The sequence below is a fragment of the Myotis yumanensis genome, unplaced genomic scaffold (assembly GCF_028538775.1).
Source record: "Myotis yumanensis isolate MYYU_CA2020_CCGP unplaced genomic scaffold, mMyoYum1.0.hap1 SCAF_8, whole genome shotgun sequence".
Taxonomy (NCBI): Eukaryota; Metazoa; Chordata; class Mammalia; order Chiroptera; family Vespertilionidae; genus Myotis; species Myotis yumanensis.
This window is the reverse complement of record NW_027223759.1, coordinates 75,536,276-75,554,266: the sequence shown is the minus strand read 5'-3', so window position 1 is coordinate 75,554,266 and position 17,991 is coordinate 75,536,276. Positions and strand designations below refer to the sequence as shown.

General features: G+C 34.7%; 1 protein-coding gene across 1 annotated transcript in view; it reads left to right on the top strand.

Annotated features, from left to right (window-relative positions):
- Nucleotides 1-2,391: 2,391 nt before the first annotated feature.
- The window catches only part of R3HDM1 (R3H domain containing 1), a 120,629-nt gene continuing 105,029 nt past the window's right edge, over nucleotides 2,392-17,991 (top strand). Inside the window, 5 exon segments of the mRNA XM_070423079.1 lie at nucleotides 2,392-2,479; nucleotides 3,846-4,056; nucleotides 12,091-12,132; nucleotides 12,595-12,684; nucleotides 17,241-17,355. Of these exon segments, the coding sequence (XP_070279180.1) occupies nucleotides 3,886-4,056; nucleotides 12,091-12,132; nucleotides 12,595-12,684; nucleotides 17,241-17,355 (418 nt within the window). The 5' untranslated portion in view covers nucleotides 2,392-2,479; nucleotides 3,846-3,885.

Below are 17,991 nucleotides of genomic sequence, written 5' to 3'. Positions count from 1 at the left end.
TTTACACACCAGTGAGCCCACCACAGTTGTGGCCAGGACTCACAGCCAGATGGGTCAGGAACCAGCGTCACCTGCCAGTGTGTCCATAGAAGTTGTCGTCCAACCACAAAAGGAGGCCAACTAGTTCACCCAGGGTAACACCTCTGGAGCACTTGACTTTGGTGGAAAAGGAGGATTCCACCACTGGGCCCCATAGAACACCTAAATTAGGCCACTTTTCAAAACCAGGAGTTGTAGCTGACCTCTACCTAATACATGGACACAAAGAGGGAAAATGAGGAGAGAAAAGAATATGTTCCAAACAAAAGAAAAAAAGATTAAACCCCAGAAGAAAAAAAACTAAATGAAACAGAAGTAAGCTGTCTACTAAAGATTTCAAAGTAATAGTTATAAAGATGCTCATCAAACTCTGCAGACAAATGTATAAACTCAATGAGAGTTTATACATTATAAAAAAGAACCTATCATAACTGAAGAATATGACAACTAAAACGAAAAATACATGCAAGGGAATCAACAGCAGATCAGATGATGCAGAAGAATGGATCAGCAATCAGGAAGACAGGCTAATGGAAGTAATGCAATTGGAAGATCAGAAAAAAAAAGAATTTAAAATGATGAGGATTTTTAAAAAGAGGATAGCATAAGGCAGTGGTTCTCAACCTGTGGGTCGCGACCCCTTTGACAGTCGAATGACCCTTTCACAGGGGTCACCTAAGACCATCCTGCATATCAGATCTTTACATTACGATTCATAACAGTAGCAACATTACAGTTATGAAATAGCAACGAAAATAATTTTATGGTTGGGTCACAGCATGAGGAACTGTATTTAAAGGGCCAGAAGGTTGAGAACCACTGGATAAGGGATCTTTGGGACAACATCATCAAGCATACTAATATTCGAATCATTGCAGTTCTAGAAGAGAGATAAAGGGACAAAAAAAACTATTAAAGGAAATAATGGCTGAAAACTTCCCTAACCTGGTGAAGGAAACGAGCATCCAAGTCTAGGAAGCAGAGAGTCCCAAACAAGATTAACCAAAGTGACCCACACCAAGATACATTACATTACAATTAAGTTGTTAGAAGTTAAAGGGAGAGCATCTGAAAAACAGCATTAGAAAAGCAACATACACAGGAATGCTCATAAGATTATCAGCTGATATTTCAATAGAAATTTTGCAGGCCAAAAAGGGGTGGCACAATATAGTCAACATGATGAAAGGGGAAAATCTTCAACCAAGTCTATTCTACACAGCAGGGTTATCAATTCAGAATTGAAGGAAACATCAAGATTTTCCCAAAAAAGCAAAAGCTAAAGGAGTTCATCACTACTAAGCCAGCATTACAAGAAACAGTAAAAGGAATTCTTTAAGTGGGAAATAAAGCTCAAAACCAGAAATAAAATATGCAAAAGAAAAAACTCTCACTAGTAAAGGCAAACAATAGTGAAGATAGTAAACCAACCATTTATAAATCTAGTATGAAAACAACTAAAATGGCAATAAGTATATACCTATCAATAATCACTTTAAATGCAAATGGACTAAGTGTTCCATTCAAAAGACATAGGGTGACTGAATGTATTTTTTTTTTTTTAAGACTTAGATATGAGACTCACTGCCTATGTCAGACTCACTTCATATCGAAGGACACTCACAGATTTAAAGTAAAGGGATAGAAAAAGATACTTCATGAAAATGATACAAAACCAAAGAAAAGCTGGGATGGCAATAGCTATATCAAACAAAATGGACTTTAACCAGTTAACTGTCACGCATCCAAAGCGGAAACCATCCCACTTGCATCTATAGACGCTTATGGCATACAAAGGGTTAAAACAAAAGCTATAATAAGAGACAAAGAAGGACCCAGCAATTCTATTTTGGGGTGCTCATCTGAAGAAAACAAAACACCAATTCAAAAAGATATGCACACCCCTATGTTTACTGCAGCATTGCATACAATAGTGAAGATACGGAAGCAACCTATGTGTTCATCAATAATGAATGGATAAAGAATTGGACATATATATAGTACCTGCTTTCTTCTCCCTTCTGCTTTTACTGATATTCTCTCTAGTGGCCGCAGTGACTTATCTGGGCTCACAAAACCAATACATGTCAGAATTAGTTGAAACTGAGTATTCTGACTTGTTTAGGACAAGAATATAAAATCACCAACAGTAATATCTTTAATTGTCAAATTGCTGTATATTGTTCCATTTCATTTGGCTATTTTGTTAAAATGTTTTCTTTTAATTTCAGGCCACTGAAAGGTATGATATATTTGATCCACGACAGTTTATTTCAGTCCAGGAATCTACAGTGGTGACAAGGACATGGGACTCCTCCTGCCAGATTCCAGATGGTTCAATACAATTGACATCCTGGCTGACAACTGTGAAAAAGAACCTTGGATTATTTTATTTTATTTTTGTGGGACACCACAATCCAAAATCCATAGAACACATCAGGTAACCTCTCTTCTTAAGAAAAAAAATTCCTTTTTTTTTTTTCTAAATCTTACATATAAAAAGCAAGGAGCCAGGATATTTTACTAGTAAGTATCCCTTTCCTCCTTAGTAAGTTTATTGTTTTTAGAATGAAACAGTTAACCTTGGTACTGAATATAATCAAGGAAGACATGTTCTTTATCCAATTGAGTATACCTGTGACTTGAGAATTTATTTCTCTCTTTTAATACTTTTCAGATATATTTGCCCTCTCAATTTTATCATGAAATTTTTGTAAATGCAGGAAAGTTAAAAGAGTTTTACAGTGAGCAAACATATAACCACTCCTAGATTTTACCGTTAACATTTTATCGTACTTACTTTAACCTGTACTTGTTCACATATATCCCATTCCTCTGTCTAGCCATCAGTATATCTTAATTTTTTTTATGCATTTCAGAGTAAGTTGTTCTTGTCCTCACTGCAAAAAAATTTGTAATTATGTGAGGTGATGGATTATGGTAATCATTTAGCAATATATATTCTTGTGTTATATTATCATGTCATACACTTTAAACTTATACATGATCATAAAGCTAGAAAGAAAAAGTTATTTACATCAACTTCTGCTCTTCAAGTTTACATTTGCTAAAATGACAGCTATCTCTGATACATTTTTATTTGATATTCAATGTAAAGTCCCCAGTGTTTTTTTAAACTCACTGAAAACATGAAATATATTGGCATCTTATCTGCTTGCTCTCCTACGGAGTCCATATACTAGACCGTCTGGTAATATGTGTTCTTTGGCATTTAATCACATGAATCAGTTGAGTTTTAAATTCTTGAGTCATAAAGCCAAACAGTTATTAATCCAGATGCACAACTGTATTTTGTATAAAATGTTGCTGTTTATTTCTTTAATTATTTCCTTTCATAATTGCAGGTAATTTAAGAAATTTACAATTTGAGAAATGTAGACAAAAGCTATGATAGGAAAATATTTTCTGACAGGATGATATTTATATTATTCATTTATAGAAAAAAATTTCTGATGTTATCTAAATACACATTTGTCATACCCCAATTAGCCATTGCCTCCCATCTCAATATGGCTAATGTTTCTTAAGAACTTTCACAAGTGGTCTGTGCATGAAAATCACCTCATGCCTTTATTGTAGTTCTTATCTCATTATATTGACTTTTTTTTTTCTTTAATTTGAACTGGTCTGGCACTAAACTGCCTATTTCTTGAAAGCAGGAGTTTTGCTTCTCTCTGGGAATACTCAGCATTACTTCTGGGACACAGAAAGTACTTTGTCAATATTATGTAGTAACTCAATGTAAGAAATGTTAAATTAATTTTTTTTCTTTTCTTTTTCCTAAGGCTTCAGGTTCCCTGTAGAATTCTAAAATAACCTTTGCTGATGAGGATGTCTGATATTGTTACTGTAAAAAATGAAACTGAAACAATGAAGGATTTGGAGGCCGAAGTGAAAGATACAACCAGAGTTGAAAATCTTACCAAATCAGAGAACTATGGGAAGATTTTAGCAGAGAAGAATGAACATTGTATTGACAACAATATTGATTTTCAGGTAAACAGGATTTTTCTCTCTGGATACAAATGCTGAATATTCAGTATATAATTACCATCTTCATAAAAAAACTTACTTTCAGGATAAGTTGGCCCATTGAGATATGCTTATCAGCTAGTTTTTGAGCCTTCTGTATTAGCTTGTGGGGTCTAATTCTTTGATTTGCTTGTATCATATAATAATTTTCATTTCTGTCTAGCAATACTTTTTTTATTGGCTTCCTACGTTTTCATTCCACTCTGCCCCTAATCAGTATTGTGAGAGTTCAGAATTTAACCGAAGAGCTCTTAGAGGATAGAAGAATAGAGAGAGGGGAACTGCAGAAGTTCTTTTGGCAAAAACAGCCTTCAGGGGAAGCAATCAACCATGACTGAGAAAAAAGATTGGAGAAGACAAAAAAGTCACTAAGGCTTTCGATGCTACACATATATGATGACTAGAACTAACCACTGTGAAGGCTTTTAATTTCAGGTATAGAAGGAAATTGAGGAGTTGGTCAAGATTCAAGATAGGTAAAAATTGTTTCAAGTAGTATTTAAAGTATTTAGTTCTAGGTGGTCCAGCAAAGGGCCAGCAATTTTAAAACAGAATGCACTAAAACTCTATTGTGTTTTATTTTTTAAACATGATTTGTGAGTTGGAAAATGGAACAGGGCTTGGCTGAGTGCAGTTTCTATTTCACAAGGAGTCAAAGGAAGGCCTTCCCTAATATTTAACTGGCAGATGGGCTGGCCTAGAAGGTCTAAAACTGTTTTTAGACAAATGGCTGCAATGTAGGCTAGATGAAACTGGGAGCACCTACCAATAGTCCCTCCAGCATGTAGGCCCCAAGGAAATCAGACTTACTATGATGACTCAGGGGTCCCAGAAAGAATGTTCAAAGAGCCAAGCAAAACTGCAAGGTCTCTTTAGACTAGGCTCAGAAGTCCCAGAATGTCACATCCACTATTGTTTTTTGATGACCCATGTCAATAAAGCCAGTCAAGATTCAAGGAAAGGGGTATTGGACCCTTACAAAAGGTAGTCCCTTAGTTTACCACAAAAAGTTCTCTTAAAATACTGTCTTTAACACTTCTGTTTAAGTTTAACCCTGTGAATATAGAATTCCACTTCTGGCAGAAATATTCTATAATTCTTCCCGTATCCTAAAGACTTGAGAGCTACATGCTAAAAATTATACCTTCATTTTTTCTGATAAGTAAAGAAGGGTCTTTTTGAGGTTGTTTTATTCATTCAGTCAGAAACTTTTTATTACCTATTATGTGCCAAAATGATAGCAATTCATATACCTATAAAAAAGCAGTTAGGCCCATAGGTTAAGTACAGTCCCGTGGTAATTATCTAAGAAATTGGGAGGAATACTACTTCTAGTCATTCTTAGTAATAGCACTTTTTAAAACAAAAAAAATGCCATGCCTGCAGTCAGTACACTGAGTGATGGCAGCATGCCAAGATCCTGATTGAATCAGAAAATCTACTAAAATCTTACTGCATTCCTGATTGAAGTACTAAAAGATTTCCTTTTAGTCTCTTTTCTATACCTGATGGTCACACTTCCAGGCTTTGCTTATCAACCAAGCGATTAATTTAGATTATTACATTTCCTCCCAGGTCTGTTGTGTTGCTCTTGTCAATAAGTATAAAAACATTTTGATGACTACTATCACATAGACCACTAGAGTATAGCCCAGTTGTTGGTACTCTAGGAAAATTTCATGCATTCTCCAAACACTTACTGAAAACCTATTCTATGCCAAGGAAATATTATAGTAAGCAAAAATGGGCATGGTTTCTGCCATCATGTTCCATATAGCATGGTGACTGTAAAGATGGGAAAGAGAAACAGAGAATATGAGAATTCATTTTATGTTCATTTATGAATGCTATATGCATAGCTTATTCAGATGTTTATTAAGAGTGTACATGTGAGACTGTTTACTCTGCTTGGAGCTTTTTGATGTCCAAGGATGCCTCCATGCCAAGTGTCTGGCAAGGGACTTAGAGTCTAAATAACTTATCCAGAAGAGATTTAAGTAATGGATATTAGGAACAGAAGTAGGTAAAACTAGAAAAAAATGTTTTACCTAATGTAACGTAAAATAAAATCAACTGAAGTTACCTTTCAACTTACTGTGGAGTTAACTATTATAAAATGTCTTTTTTCTAATATACTACTTAGGTATTTCATCTTTCTTTGGTACCTCTAAGATACTGCCTAAAAGTTTAATTTTAAATAGGAACTATTATTTTTACTCAAATTTAGATGTATGCACCAATTATAATGTAGGTTTCCTATTAAGAATTTTGAATAAACCAAATATTTCTCTCCTGTCATTCTGAAAGTCGGCTACCATGAATATAACATACCTATTGTCTTGCTTCACCATAGTAATATTTAAAGTGACTTAGGATAATGGAAATGTTTTCCTGAAGAACTGTACATTTCATCCATTTCCAAGTCTTAATTTCCTGACTGTCCCTTAGTAGTTTATTTAGAAAAACTCATTTTTAAATGAGCGGTTGTTCTAACTTCTCTTATACTGTGAAGAAATCTTATGATTTTCTACTATCTATTAAGGAAAGTATTTACATCCTATATAATAAAAGCCTAATATGCTAAGTGTCCGGTCATCTGGTCATCCATTCAACCAATCAAAGCCTAATATGCTAACGATAAGGTTAAGGCTGCTCAGCTGCTTGCTATAATGTGCACTGACCACCAGGGGCAGACCCTCCAACCAGTAGGTTAGCTTGCTGCTGGGGTCCGGCCCATCGGGACTGAGTGAGATGGGCCAGACACACCCTGGAGCCCTCCTGCATTCCCTCCCCAGCTGGCCAAGCTCCCGCGTCCCTCCCACCACCACCACCCACCCCCCGACCCTGATCGTACACCAGTGGAGTCCTTCGGCCTGGCCTGTGGCCTCTCACAATCCGGGACCCCTTGGGGGATGTCAGAGAGCCAGTTTCGGCCCAATCCCACAGGCCAGACCGAGGGACCCCACTGGTGCACAAATTCATGCACCAGGCCTCTAGTAAAAAATAATTTCTTCAAACTAGAGAGAGGCCAACAAACAGACCTCACCTGGGATGGTTCCAACTAGAGATGATCTCAGAGCTCCTTGGTCTTTTCTTTTATAAATAATTCTACCGTGTGATGCTTTACCCTTTAAAAAACATTAGTTGTCTTTTATATAAGTTTTAGGACTACTTTCTTAAGAATTTCTTAAGAATACTTTAGAGCTAATTCAAATAGTGTGTGTTAATGTCAAGAAGGTAACATTCCCACATAATTGCCTGAAGTTGTTCTAAACTGTTGATGAAGATCCCAAATAATTGTGAAAAGATTTTTTGATTAGTAACTTTTCTACTGCCATACACTATTTCTATTGCAAACCTTAAGTTATATGTTAAACTTTCTATGATCATTAGGTATTTGGAACTGGTGAGGTGTCAGGCTTCTAAATCCAGAAAAAATTTAATACGTTAGACTATTAATCTTTAATATAGGATAAATGGGGTGGGAGTTGCTTTGTTTCCCTTTGTATAACTTATTTGTATGGCCTCTATTGTGTGATTTTTCTCAGGAGTAGATTTCTCAGATTAAATTTAGGTAAATTACTTGTTTATTTTTACTGTCATTTACTTAAAACATAAAATTAGGAACCTTGTGTTCTGCTTACTTATTAAAGATTCAAACTCAACTTTCTCATTTTTTTTTTTACAGTTGTATCTTTGTACTTGGCAAATGCTTTGTCTGGGAGTATTCATCTGTCTATGTGCATATAAACATGATTCAAAGCATATTTTGGAAAAGTTCAAACAATTCCTCTCCCCATAAATTATTTGCGAACAATAGGATGGCCAGTTCAAATTGTGTTGGTAACCCTTGTTGTGGAGGAAAAAAGAGAACTGATTTTTATTAACTAGGCTTCATATGCCAGTATGCATGAACAGCTTCTGATATGTATATATACGCACACACATATATGTGTGAAATCTGTTGAAGTAGGTGTTTAATATATTCTCTTGCTGTAAAAAGCCCTTTGATAATTAAGATGAGCCTTTACATCAAGTTCTTTTGCATTTATTTAAAAAGGGGAAGTAAGGGATAAGAAAGCAATGCCAATCCAATAATATTATCAGAAAAACTCAGGGTACAGACCACACTTCTCCAACAGTGAGGTAAATGGGATGAAACATGCAAAGAAGTTTCTGTTTAAAGGGTTGAATAAGTCTGTCTATGTAAAATTATAAAAACTATTTTGCTATTTGTCTAACATAAAAATGATGTATATAATTTAACTGGTACATAGTTAGAGCCTACCAATGGTAGATGCTATTAATAATACACTATTGCCCTGGCCAAGTGTCTCAGTTGGTTAGAGCATCGTCTCATACACCAAAGGTTGCAGTTCGATTACCGGTCAGGACATGCAGGTCAGGGCCATACCTAGGTTGCAGGTTCAATCTCCGGTCAGGACATGTATGGTAGGCAACCGATGGATGTTTCTCTCTCACACTGATGTTGCTCTTTCTCCAAAATTAATAAAAACATATCCTTTAGTGAGGATTAACAAATAATGATTATTACTATTATAATAATCCCAATTGTTTTATTATTAACATTAGCACAACTATATGGCACCTAGAGAGCCAGTGGCACAGCCAGGACTCAATCCTAGCCTACCTCCATGTGCTTTTTCCAGAGCACTGTGCTGCTTCAATCATGACCATTCCCAACCTTATTTGGCCTGACTACCCTAAAAGCATCATCTGTGTTTCAGTGCATATTAAGTAAACTCAAGCTCTTTTTGCTGAGTCTTGTAGATGCTAAAACACATGCTGAAATCTGGAGGAGATAATTACACATCCATGTTCGTAGAAGCATTATTCACAATAGCTAAAACATGGAATCAACCCAAATGCATCCATCAACAAATGAAAGGATATTTCATTGTATTGAACATTATTAAATAATACTCACCCTCAAATATGCAGTATTATTTAGCCTTAAAAATGGAGGAAATTCTTTAGTAATATGCTACAACATAGATGAACCTTGAGGTCATTGTGCTAAGTTAAATAAGCCAGTCATAAATGTCTGTTTAAAGGGTTGAATAAAAGTCTGTCTATGTAAAATTATAGAAATCTTAACTATTTAAGATTTACAAAAAGACATACAATTTGACCTATATCAGGTACTTAGAGTAGTCAAAATCATAGACAGAGAGTGGTTGCCAGGGGTTGGGATCGGGGGAGAATGATAATTATGTTTAATGAGTTCAGAGTTTAAGTTTTATAAGATGAAAAGAATTATAGATATGGATTGTGGTGATGGTTGTACAACATTATGATTATATTCAATACCACTGAACTATACACTTGAAAATGGTTAAAATGTTAAATTTCATGTTTTGTATATTTTCCAGAATAAAAAAAAAATGAGGGAAAGGTGAAAGGTGTGGTTTAAATAATAAAATCTATTTGAGATGGGTGGGTAGGCGGAAAGAGATCAACCAAAGAAGTTGTATGCATTGTACATACATATATAACCCGTGGACACAGACAATAGGATGGTGAAGGCTTGGGGCAAGGGATGGGGGCAGTCTAGAAGGGGTCAATGGGGAATAAAGACTTAATTTTTTAAAATAATTTATTTTTATTTAAAGCCAAATCTAGCTATCAAATTGACACCAAAAATATAAAACAAAGGTTATTTTCTTTAATAAATCAAACTTGTTTTCTCTGCTTTGTTATGTGTGCACGTGTGTATAGTAAGCTTTCTGGCATATATTATGTAATTTCAGTTCTTTGCTATTTGAAATGAAGTAGTGACTTTTATTAAATAATGCTTTACTTATGAAGTAGTGTATTAGTTTTCTATTGCTGCAGAGCATATTACCACAAACTTAGAGCATAACACAATACCCAATTATCAACTCAGTTGTAGATATCAGATCTGTAGATTAGAAATTAGTTTGGGCTCAAGTAACTTCTCTGTTTAGGATTTCACAAAGCTGAAATCTAAAGTGTTGGCTGGATTGGGCCCTTACCTGAAGACAGGGGAAATTTGCTTCTGGGCTCCTTCCAGGTATTGGCTGAACTCAGTTGCTTGCAGTTGTGGGTCTGAGGTCCACATTTCCTGACTGACTGTAGGCAAAGGGCCACTGTGCTCCTAGAGGCTGCCTGCAGTCCTTCTCACAGAGCCCGTCCATCTTCAAAGCAAGCAATGGTGTGTCCGTTCCTTCTTGCCCTTTGAATCAGATTTGCCTTTCTGCTCCCAACCAAAAAATTCGGCCCAACTAGCGTAGCTCAGTGGATGAACGTCGACCTATGAACCAGAAGGTCAAGGTCTGATTCCCAGATTGCAGACTCAGTGGTAGGTATGCAGGAGGCAGCTGATCAATGATTCTCTCTCATCATTGGTATTTCTATATCTCTCTCCCTCTCCCTTCTTCTCTGAAATCAATAAAAACATTTAAAAAAAACAAGTAAACTGAAATAACTTGACCAGGGTCACCTACTAATGAGCAAAGCCAGAAATTTAAATCCAACTCTACATATGAATACAGTTTTTACTTGACAGTTAATCATCTCTTTTATTTTAATAATTTTTAGCAGAAAGTTTTGTACCCTGGATACTTAGAATTGTAAGGAATTAAAGCAGAGAACAGGAGTAAGTCACACATTATTTTCCCTTCTGCCTTTTTGCTTGCATTCATCTATTGATTTTCTCCCAGCTTTTCTTCAAGTCCTTTCTCTATGCAGTATAACTTCTTTTAGTTCTATTTTTGGATATGAGTTACAATTAGAAATTTTCTTGAACAAATTATAGAGTAAATCGAAACAAAAGACAATACCAACATGCAGAAGCTCTTAGGCAGTATGGCCATGTGTATATGTGGTGTATACAAACTATTTTCTTCTCTGTAAGAAACGAAAGACATTTTTCTTTATTTTTCGTATTTTCCTTTTGTGTTTGTTACTACTAATTTGTATGTAATGTGGGTAATCCAGGATCAGAATCCCAAAAATACAATGCTCTTATCTCAAGAACTTTGGGCTCAGCATGAGGGATAGGACACACTGGTACTGCAGATTGTCATTTCTGTTGGTTCTGCAAAGAAGGCTCTTTTGGATGTTAGAATGACATGATGACTCTTCTTTCATATGTGAATATACTAATCTACATATTAAGGACTTTTTATCTGTTTTATGTTTGGTCCCTGGCTTTAATGAGTATAAATGATAGGTACCTGGGATTAGAGTTAGAGAGGTAGATCAGAAGGAGGTTGGAGGAAGGAAAGCATGTTTAAAAACCATCTGGTTCTGGTTCAGAGTCACTTCAGCTGCTTTCCCAAACCAAAGCCTGATATCACACACTAGAACTTTTGCTCCATTGGGTTCCCCAATCATGTGATTGGTGATTTGGCAATCATGTTGGACGTGTATATTGGAACTTTGATCTCTTTTCTTTATATCTGCTTCATTGCCTTACCGTGGACTAGGCAAACATGATTCTGTGACTAGTAAACTGGTGATGTACTTCGTATGGGTCTGAAAATGCTCAGAAGATAGGTCGTTGTACTCTGACTCAATGTGCATGTGCAACATTCTCCTTAGTATGTTTGGGACTTTGTTGAGCACAGATACTTAAAATTCCTCAGGATTTTTGTAGGGATTTTTCCTCCTAACTTTGCCTAAACTGTAATATGTTATAAAATACTGAAGAAACATATTTTATTGTTCTACTACCTTAGAAGTTACCTTGTAATTTCATTTAGCTCAATTAACACAGAAATTGTGGTAATTTGCCTACTTACAGAAAATGCCAATTCACAGAAGGATTTTAAGAGAATCTTTTACAGGAGTGCTTTTGGGAGGAATCAGTACATTTTTACTTAAAACCAACTTTGATTTCCTCATTTTCTATTCTTTGTGCAGTTAGTTTCTCTGTGGCTTAGGATTATGAATTGAGAAGAAAACTTTCTGTTTCAGCATGAAATGTAATATAAATCTTTCTTGTGTATTCAGCGGCCATTGCAGTCCTTTGGACAGACAGGAAAAAGGTCTAAGGTATAGTAAATATTTTGTGCTGGCATGCCAAGGGCCGTCCTTCATGCTTGATGAATCCTTGTTTTCATATAGCGCTGCATCAGTTTAGTTTTGTCATATTTTGTTTGGGGCAGAAAGCTTATTTTGTTTTATTTGGGTTTTGTCTTGCCTAGTTGCTTTTGTGCATTGCTTTTGTATCTTTAATGGTTTTTTTATAGAGAAAATGGCTTTCTCACCATTCTTTGGGTTTTGAAATTGGAATTATTCCCATCCTTGCTATTGCTATAATTTTCAAAACTGCAATTGTTTGTTTTCCCTCTTAACAATGGATTTTAGAGGTAATGAATGATATATATAACTTGCACATTTCACCTATGCCTATATGTGGCAGAAACTATAAAGACTTAAGAAACTCTAGGGAGCTTTTGGATATACACCCCAGATTTGTGAAATGTAGTGTTAATTTTAAATACTTTTCTTTAGTCAAGCTCAAAGTTAAAGCTAGTTCGGAGCCTTGCAGTATGTGAAGAATCTCCACCACCCCCTACAGCAGAGGTATCACAGGAGAACCAGGTAAAAAAAAAATTATTATTTACAGACATGGTGGAATAACCTGCCTCCTGGAGAAATTTTTTCATAAGGTTAAATAAAAGTTGTATAAACACTCTGAAATTAAAATTTTTTAAGTTGCATGTGTGTGTGTTATATGTGTTTTTACTAAGAATTCATTTAATAATACATGATACAAGATACACATGAAAAGTGGGAAAACCTTGTTACGTCACTCTAAAATTTAGTATAATGATTAGGGATAATATAATTAAGTGGGAATATGGCTCTAAGGGAGTTATAAGTTATTTTGGAAAAGTAATAAAGTAGTACCTTCACTTAGTGGAATTGCGATGGAATTTACCCTTTTGATTTTGGCCTTTATAAGTTTGTCAAATACTGCTTGTGTGTGAAAGGAAACTACCCAAGACTTCTGCTTGATATATTATTTTACTTAAACTGAATGCATGGTGAAGCCAATTCTTATATTAGCTTGGCTCTAATAGTTGTCTTGAAACTTCTAATTCCTTTTCTGTCTATGCTTGTAAAATATAGAACTGAGATTTAAGCAGACAATTCGGTTTGCCTTTTGTATTTTTAATGCTATGACTACTTTTCTGTTAATCTCAGCTGTGGACTAATGTTTGCCTTCTCTTATATGGGCATTATATATTAAATATGTTTGGACCCTTTACCAATATTTGTCTGTGATGATAACTTTGGCTGTTAATGGCTTATTCTACTTTTTACGAGTTTAAGCAACATAAAATCCTCCTATATCCCAACAATTAGTTTCCAAAGAACTGAGGCAACTTTTTGGCTCTTTAAGAAGCATACTAAAAAAGAAAGAAAGGAAAAGGCCATGAGAAGTTGTATTTCTTCTTCTTTTTTTTTTTTTTTTAATAAATAGCAATTGTACATTTATTGATTCAGGCAAAGTCTTATGCTTTGCCTTGATTTAAAAGATGATACTCTTAAAAGCCTGCTAAACATACTAAAGATAGTTGTCACATATTTAGAATATGTCCTCTACACTTCTTTGCTTCCAAAATGTAAGAAGAGGCCCAGCCAGTGTTGCTCAGTGGTTGAGCGTCAAACTATGAACTAGGAGGTCACGGTTAGCTTCCTCGTCAGAGCATATGCCTGGGTTGTGGGCTCAATCCTCAGTGTGGGGCATGCAGGAGGCAGTTAATCAGTGATTCTCATCATTGATGTTTCTCTCTCTCTCTCCCTCTCCCTTCCTCTCTGAAATCAATAAAAATACATTTTTTTAAAAAATGGGAGGAGAAGATTTTTTTTTAAATTATTTGTCAGTAAAAAATACCAAAAAATCAGTTTCTTTTGGACTGTGCTCAAGCGATTCAGAGTTTATTTGTGATTTATTTACAATTTAAAAACAGAAGAAAGCTATATGCATTCATTCTATAAAGTAAATATTTTTTAACAATAAAATAACAGAATTTCTAAGAAAAAATAGAAATGCAGTCAAAATATTTTACTAAGAACTATTGCCTGAGAATATTTTTAAATGTTACCCTTTGGCTTTTGCATGGTTGTTGATAAGGCTGAAGAGTTATGATACACTCTGAAAGAAATTTAATAAAATTGTTTTTGAAATAGCAATTTTAAAAAGTTCTTTTGTACAAATTAAAGACTATGCCTGTCCAGGATGGAATAATATAGTGTTTTTTAAAATGTATTTCTTCTTTCTGTTGTTCAAAATGTTATACCATCCTAGCCTCATGGACTAATTAGTCCAAGGAGATTGAAAAAATGAGAAGGGTCAGGCATTCATAAGACTATTAATACAGAAAAATGCATTCTTTTTGAGAAAAACTATAATGTGATTGTTGTTTTGTTGTTTTTTCAGTACATTTTACCTATCTGAAAAATATTGGGGTGAAATTCTTATAGTGCTACATAACTTTATCTAGTGAAAATTTATATGGGAAAAAATAACATCAGGAGTGTATTATAAATTATTATATATACTATTGATCTCAGATTATAATTTTTGCATTCATAGTTCAAAGAGCTGTTATTCCATTTAATACATTTGTTCTCAATTTCTCTTGAATACAGTAATTTTTGTCTTTTGAGATAATAGCCTACTTTTACTGAACTTTTTCCAAGTCTTGAGTTAACTAAACTGCACCTGAATGGGAATAGGAAAATAAATTATTTCTTCTGAAATGTCCTAGTATCTAATCCTTAATGGGTAGAGACACTTTCCAACTAATAATGTTTGCTTCAGAATGTGATTTTTGAGGAATTAATCTGGAGTAAAGCACATTAGTCAAAAGGTTGAGAGGCAATTAAAAGAGCTGTTACTTGTGTCTAATGAGAGCTTATGAGAGGGAAATGACCAGTAACAAATGTCAATGGCTGAGTGAAGAAAAGTAAAGAAATTACAACTTCCTATGGAGATGTTGCTTATTTATAGTCAGAAGAGTTTGTGTATGGATTTCAGCATTTAAAATATGCCTTGTTTATTTGCTAATGAAAACAAGGTCTCAGACCTCAGTACATTAAGCCTCTAGATTTTTAAATACAATTAATCTTGATAAAATAGTTTAATATCTGTAATTATAATGTGCAACTTTAGTAGGAGAATTTAGAAATGAAACCTGATAGTCATTGGGAGTGCCTTTTGTGGTGGTCTAAATGTGAAATATTTTCTTCCAACCTGGATTTCATGGATTATCCTTGAGTAACAGGAATAGAAGCTGTAAGTCAGTAACACTTCTAGTATTCTACTTCCAAAACATACTTCTGGGATTCATTTTAAAATATCTATCTTACAATTACTTTAAAAATAAGGAAAGTAGATTAGAAAATGAGTCATAAGACAACATGGATGGATCTTGAGAACATCATGCTAAATGAGATAAGTCAAATGGAAAAGGACAAGAACCATATCATTTCACAAAAAAGCAACAAACAGTTCTGGCCGGTTTGCCTCAGTGGATAGAGCATTGACCTTTGAACTGAAGCATCTCAGGTTCGATTCCAGTTAAAGGCACATACCTCAGTTGCAGCCTTGATCCCTGGCCCTGTTTGGGTCACATGCAGAGGCAACCAATCAATGTGTCTCTCTCACATTGATACTCATCTCTCTCTCTCCTCGCCCCCCTTCCCTTCCACTCTCTAAAAATCAATGGAAAAATATCCTCGGGTGAGGAGACTGGCTAGATTTCCCATGGTGAGCACACAATAGAGTATACAGATTAATTACTAAGTTTTACACCTGAAATTTATATAATGTTATTAACCAATGTTACCCTGATAAATTTAATTTACAAAAAGGAAAATTAGTCATAATGAGAAAAGTGATTACCAGTTGATGAATGTATGAAGTTCAGCAATTTTAGTGAAAATTGCCAGTACATAGCTTTTGCACTATATTCTGAACATAAATTTGAACTGAGATGGAAGGGGAAGCAGAATTGAAGAGATGAAAATAGCAGTCAGCAAACCTATAGGAAAAAATACTATATTTGATCTGAAATTTTTTGCCAATTACTATTTCAAAAAAAAATAATGTTTTCTGGGGGGTCAGAGATGTTTAACAGAAATCCTGATGGCTGAAAGTTTAAGAACCCTGAAATTTATATTCCCTTTGATATTGACTTACTGTATTACCACCAACAACCATCTCCCAGAGAAGAGAAGTAGAGTAATTGTCTGATTGATGTTTTTCATCACCATGGACAACAGTATAATATAGTCTACAATTATCTTTAGTTGAAATGGTCTGGATGTTATTCTACCTTTCTTGATAACTTTGCCCAAATAAACAGAGCTGTGTGACATTTACCATTTTAGGCTATATGAATTAATTTTCACTAATTCCTTTGGTTTTTGAAATTGGATGTAATGAGATTGTTTTAAAAATGAAATGTAGAATTAGTTCTCCTTTTCAGTCTTATATAATATGGTTACTTTACAGTGAATTACTATGTATCAGGAAGGAAAGCAATCTTGAAATCTTTTTAAACTTTGAGGTGATTGAGGAAGAACAGTGATACGTAAATCTCAAATAATGAAAGTCATGTAAATTTGGTTTTGGATATTTTGTACTTACAGTTTTTTTATATGTCAAGAGAATGAAGGAATATGAGATTTTACCTATTTCTCTCTTTTCCCCGGCCCCCTCAAAAAAAGTACTTTTTACTAAGTGTTGACTTGATACTTACGTCTTCCTGTTGTCATGATTGATGATAATTGTATCTTTCCTTGGCATCCCCATTGCAAAAATAGGTTAAAAAGACCTTGGTTCTGATTCTCCAGGAGCTTTGCAAGTAGATACATTTAAACTGTTACAAAAAACATTTTTTTTCTCTAAAATAATTTCTAAGATATGTTTCAATTGATAAAGTCAACATTTCAAATTTTGCTATCCAGACTTTAATAAATATGGTAAAAATATTTTTAAGTTGTATTCTACTTTGAAGAATCTAATTGGGAAAAATAATAGTTTTCTTTTTTTTCCCCTCCACATACTTTTGTGTTACTACAGGTGTGTGGTATTAACTAAATTGCTCTATATTTTTATTTAATCTGATTTTACCTTCCAACAGGAGAAAATTCAGATCCAGTTAACACAATCATTTGAAAAAGAGGAGAAGCCCTCAAAAGATGAAGCAGAAAAAGAAAAAGCCAGTGATAAGTTACCCAGAAAAATGTTATCAAGAGGTTTGCAATTTATTTTTGTGGGGTTTTTAAAACAAAATTTTAGTGTCATTGTTGGTAATTCCATTCCTTATCATATATATATATATATATATGATATGATACAGAACAGATTGAAGGGATACTATAGTATTTGCTGATCTGGGCAAAATGGAATAACACAGTAAGACACATTAATTAAAAATCTGCAACACATTCCATAGTCTCCGAGGAAGATAACTGTCTTTATCTCTTACTGGTCTATCTCCTATTGAAATAATAGAATTACTATTATTTGAATACTGATTTCACTGAAAATATTATTTCTTCCTTATAATACAAAGAGCTGATGCCCTGGCCAGGTGACTCAGTTGATTGGAGTGTCATCCCGTATACCAAAAGATGGTGGGTTCAATTCCCGGTCAGAGCACATACCTAGGTTGTGGGTTCAGTCTCTGGTCAGGACATGTATGGGGGCGGGGGGCAATTGGTCTCTCTCTCCCTCCCTCCCTCCCCCTCTCTCTCTCTCTCCACCCCTCCCCCTTCCTCTCTAAAAAATCAATAAAAACATACCCTCTTGGAAACCAGAATGTTTATCTTTCATAATAAATTTTAAGGGACTTCACCGTCATCTACTGCACATCTATAAAAATGCTTTTT